The sequence below is a fragment of the Lepisma saccharinum genome, chromosome 13 (assembly GCF_977018435.1).
Source record: "Lepisma saccharinum chromosome 13, izLepSacc3.1, whole genome shotgun sequence".
Taxonomy (NCBI): Eukaryota; Metazoa; Arthropoda; class Insecta; order Zygentoma; family Lepismatidae; genus Lepisma; species Lepisma saccharinum.
Window position 1 is genome coordinate 62,743,606 of NC_139241.1, and position 4,757 is coordinate 62,748,362.

At 41.3% G+C, this 4,757-nt stretch overlaps 1 protein-coding gene across 1 annotated transcript; it reads right to left on the reverse strand.

The window, feature by feature from the left end:
* Window positions 1-3,301: 3,301 nt before the first annotated feature.
* Window positions 3,302-3,991, reverse strand: LOC145996790 (uncharacterized). Its single transcript, XM_083133324.1, has one exon. It carries the CDS (start codon window positions 3,989-3,991, stop codon window positions 3,302-3,304), a length of 690 nt encoding a protein of 229 aa, XP_082989450.1.
* Window positions 3,992-4,757: the final 766 nt, after the last annotated feature.

Sequence of the window (4,757 nt, forward strand, 5' to 3'; positions counted from 1 at the left end):
CGAGAACCAATGACCCTTTTTGATATTTTCATATACTGCATCAACGTCCCAGAAATTGATTAATTGATTAATTTTCCTCTTCAAATATTTTTTTTTCTATTTTTCTTGACAGAGCAGCCCTGTATATATACCCTTATCTGTGGTATATCGTTATCGTTGATTGGTCCTGACCCCGTGAATTGTAATGTTGTTTGAGTTGTCTATACACAAGGCGTTGGCAGGGAATGTTTATTTTAGTGTTCTTTTAAAAGGTCCGTTACAATACAAAAGTGACAGTCCGTACCAAGAATAGCTGTTTTCAGAGGTGTGTCAAAAAAATGCATAGATGTGATACGACCTGGGGGGGAGGGAGTGTTATGTTCCTCCATGTTATGTAGAGCGGTATTTTTGCGGATTCCACGAACGAGGGTTGTTTTTGAAGGTCAATTTTCTGGGGAGATTATATCGCGAACTTTCTCGGGGGAGCATTGCGTCGCCGGGAGACTAGGGGTGGACACCATTGCATCTGTAAGTTATTTTATTAAGCATGAGGCGAAATGGCAAGAAAAAAAAGGGCAGGCAGTGCCTGCGTCAGCAAATTCACGGATATCAGGAAAGGGGAGAAATCTGCAGGGTGTTTTTCCATTATTCTCGTGTCCGGTTCACCTGTGTGGTTATTTTCCCCCGCAGCTCAGGAATCGACACGGATGCAGCAATCGATTTCTCGCCCACCAGTTTGTCGTGCTCCGATCTCTCGTTTTTTTTCTTGCCAGGACCAAGGCCACCCGGGTCAGATTTTCTACCTGGGAGCAGAACACGAGTAAAACACAAACATAGGATGGGATGAACTGCGAATTTCGCGTGCGAAGCGCCTCTGGCGGATGGATGCCACGACATGAAATACACGCTTCCATCAGGAATGACGTCAAAGCCATTTGCACGTGGTGTTGATGATGCACAGGTGGCTAAATTTTTGTGTAAGTGGGCTCGCTGCACGTGTCGGCAAAATTCTTTCAAGCTGCTAGTGAAAAAATAAAGGTAAAAGCACCAATTAAGCCTTTGTTCGACATGGCGTTGTACGTTTTATGTGGTGTTCGCACACATTTAGCTTATGTGCCGGTGCTTCGTAATGGTGGTAGAGGTCTTTTGTTCCCAATGCTAAACTTTTGCTCTAACGGTTCAAGTGTAACAACATGGGAAACCTATACAATAACGAGGAAAATCTACACGTTAAATGTTTTTGCACCTTTCTTTGTTTCCCCACGCATATTTTACTAAATGTGAAGTAGGTTTATTAGGAAAAGTATCGACACGAAAAACTCACTTTGCACATATCAAATTCAACTACATGTCCTGTAATAAATCAACCAACACCTGTAATGATAGAATCACTACAAGATCCTTTTTATTATTAGTTTATATGTATGTTCATCAATGTATTTTTTTTTTAGTGACAGCTATACTTCTTTTTTATGCAATTTCCAATGGAACTTGCTGTAGGGATGGCCTACGTGACGGTGAAAGCCAGCTTGCAGAAGGCTGTTAGTTTTAAAATCTTGTCCTTTCAACCTGAGGGCGGTTGAAAAAAGTTCTGTTTACTGTTTTTTTTTTTCGAATCGCCTATATATAAGAGAACCGATTGAGTAACGGGGATTGGCATTCTTACGTTTTTTGGGCAAGAGGGGAGACCTTTGGAAGGTTCTTTCGGTGCCAGTAGAGCGGCGGGGCTAGTCAAATGGCTAGCGGTCACGGATCAACCAGTTGCTTTCATCGAAATGCATATATAAGTCCACACATTTTTTTCTTGATTCGTTTGGTGACAAGCCAACGCTTAGTTTTCGGTGGACATTTGTATTATTCTTAGAGAAACGAGGGAATTAAGGGACGCATTTAATTACAAGAATATGTCTATCCGTTGGTGACAAGCCAAGTACTTTCAACACTGTCAAGGTGTCCGGTTTTTATTTAATCTGGGATTAAAGGGACTGTGACAGGGTGGAAATAGAATCACCGCAGTTTTGTTTTTATATATTTTCAAGAATAGCGCATAATTAGTTGATGTAATTTCAATCAAGTTTAGTCTCTTTTTGCGTGGCAATTTTCATTATAAACACGAAGGGTAGGGAATTAGAGAAACATGCCATGTATACAAGTGACAAGCTAGATACATTTTTGAACTAATACTGCTGGTCTAGGCCAGCATACGAACCTCTCCTATATATAATTACAGTTTCTCAATTAAAGAGGATCATGCTATTTCTTATGTGGGTGTTATTTCTTATGTAATTCTTTGTACATATTTAATCAACGAAATAAATAGTATTTTTATATATTTTTAAACTGAACGTCTGGGTATCATTGAGGTAAAAGAACTGAGTTTTCCCCTAATATCCATGCTAAAGAATATGGTAGTTTTTCAATGTCTTTTAATTGAGGACTAAAAGTGGTAAACGTTGTAAGTGCCAAAAGCGAAAGTGTTGGGGAATCGCATCGTTCCGCACATCAGCCCGTAAGAACGTTCACACTAGTGACCTCTTTACACGCCCTTTAAACTACTTAGCCACATTTCACGTTTACCATATTATAAAGCATGGCACATTTCGCAGTTTAACGTGGAAAACGGTGTTTGAATTCTTGTGGCACTTACAGCGTTTACCAATTTTAGTCTTCAATTCGATTGAACCGTTTTTGTTAGTTATGAAGTGTTATGCATCTCATTTGACTGGGGAAGTAACGAAATCAAGTAACAGGTCGAGCCAAGGCAGGTTACTCTCACCAGAAGAGAAACAGAGCATAACACACCATAACATCATTCTTATAAGGGTGATCCATAAAGAACGCCGGATTTGAAGTTGCTATAAATGAAATTTATTTTTGGAAAAAAAGCACAAAACACATACCATTCTCTTCAGGAGATATTAAGGTTTAAACATGGAAAACAATATCAGGCATATGACCCCCCCCCCCCTACTAGCCCTACACGCAATCACTCGGTCCATGAAATTCACCATTAGCCGATCACACATTTCCCCATCAAGTGTGTTGATGACACGTCGAATTTCTTGCTTAAGTTCCAACAAATTTCGGGGTTTGTTCTGGTAAACTTGTGACTTGGTGTACCCCCACAAGAAAAGGTCACATGGTGTCAAGTCACAAGATCGAGGTGGGAAGGTTTGGTCTCCTCGCAACGAGATTATTCTGTCCGGGAAATTCTCACGCAGCAGATTGATTGTTTCTTCTGAAGTGTGGCAAGTTGCGCCGTCTTGTTGGAACCATACATTTTCGATGTTCATTTGATCCAAACGAGGCCAAAGAAAATCAGTTAGCATTGCACGGGAATTCCATTCACTGTCAGAGCATTTCCTTCTTCGTCTTCAAAAAAGTAAGGACCGACCAAACCCCCACTCCAAATCCCACACCAAACCGTAACTCTCTGAGGATGCATTTCCTTTTCCTGAATCACTCTTGGGCTCTCAGATTCCCATATTCGGCAATTCTGCTTGTTTACGAACCCGTTTAAATGAAAATGAGCTTCATCGCTGAAAATGATGCGCTTTGCAAAACCCTCGTTCTCTCGTTCCCTTTCAAGGATCCAGTCAACAAATTGCCGTCGTTTTCCATGATCCGCTGGTTTCAGCTCCTGCGTTAACTGCACTTTGTACGCGTGCAAGTGCAGATCTTTCGTCAAGATTCTTTGCATTGTTGTTGGCGCCATATGCAGTTCTTGAGCACGACGGCGATACGATTTTGCAGGACTTGCAGCAACAGAATCACGCACAACAGCAACGTTTGCTTCACTCCGGCGAGTTCGAGGGCGTCCAGGGCTTTTGATGTCTTCTGTTGATCCAGTTTCTTCAAATTTCTTGATCAACCTACGAACAATTGATTCGTTCGGTGCATGAAGATGACCAAGTATAGTACGGAGTTTCCGAACAGTCACCGCGAAACTTTCACCATTCTCGTAGTGCGTTTTGACAATCAAAACTCGCTGTTTCTTACTGTACCTTTCCATGGCGTTAGCAACACACACAAGCAGTAGAACAACTGAAACGCTTCTCAACACAAAACCTCAATGATAACTGATAACAACAATCGCACCAACAATGCTGCCAACCAAACAAAAAATATATGGCGTCCTTTTCATATCCGGCGTTCTTTATGGATCACCATATTATCCCAATTAATCCTTTTGGCATTTCTTTTTTTAAAAAATAACCATTTCTTACAACTGTACACCATCTTCACAAATTCATGTCAATAAAGTAACAGAATAAAAACATGTTAGTTCAAATCTAGCCTCGCTTCCTAGAACATTTAGCCAGCTTTAATTCTGACAGCACATATGAAATAGCTACTTGCTAAGGCTAACATCACGTGTATGTACTCCATATATTATGAAGAATACTTACAAAGCTGTACATCCGAATACAAATCTGAACTCGCATCCTAACATCTTAATATATCTGAAATTTCACTAAATGGAATTGAGCAAGCCACCGCGGTAGCTCAGTCGTTCGAGCATCTGACTATCATGCGAGACACTCGGGTTCCCCGGTGGGAGAGGAAAATATTTTTTCCACCTGTTCAAGCGACTCCGGTGCCCACCCAAGCGTCATATAAAGTGGGTACCTGAAGGAAATTAGGGGGTAAAGACGGCCAGGGGCGTGGTGCTGTTCACATCACCTCCACCTACGGCCGTGATCAAGAAAGTGTGGGGTCCTAGCTCCACACCCCCTATGCGCCTTCATAGTGTGGTGCAAAGCACTTTACTTTTATTA

Coding starts and splice junctions, on each gene's coding strand:
- LOC145996790 (XM_083133324.1), bottom strand. CDS start 3,991: ATGGAAAGGTACAGTAAGAAACAGCGAGTTTTGATTGTCAAAACGCAC.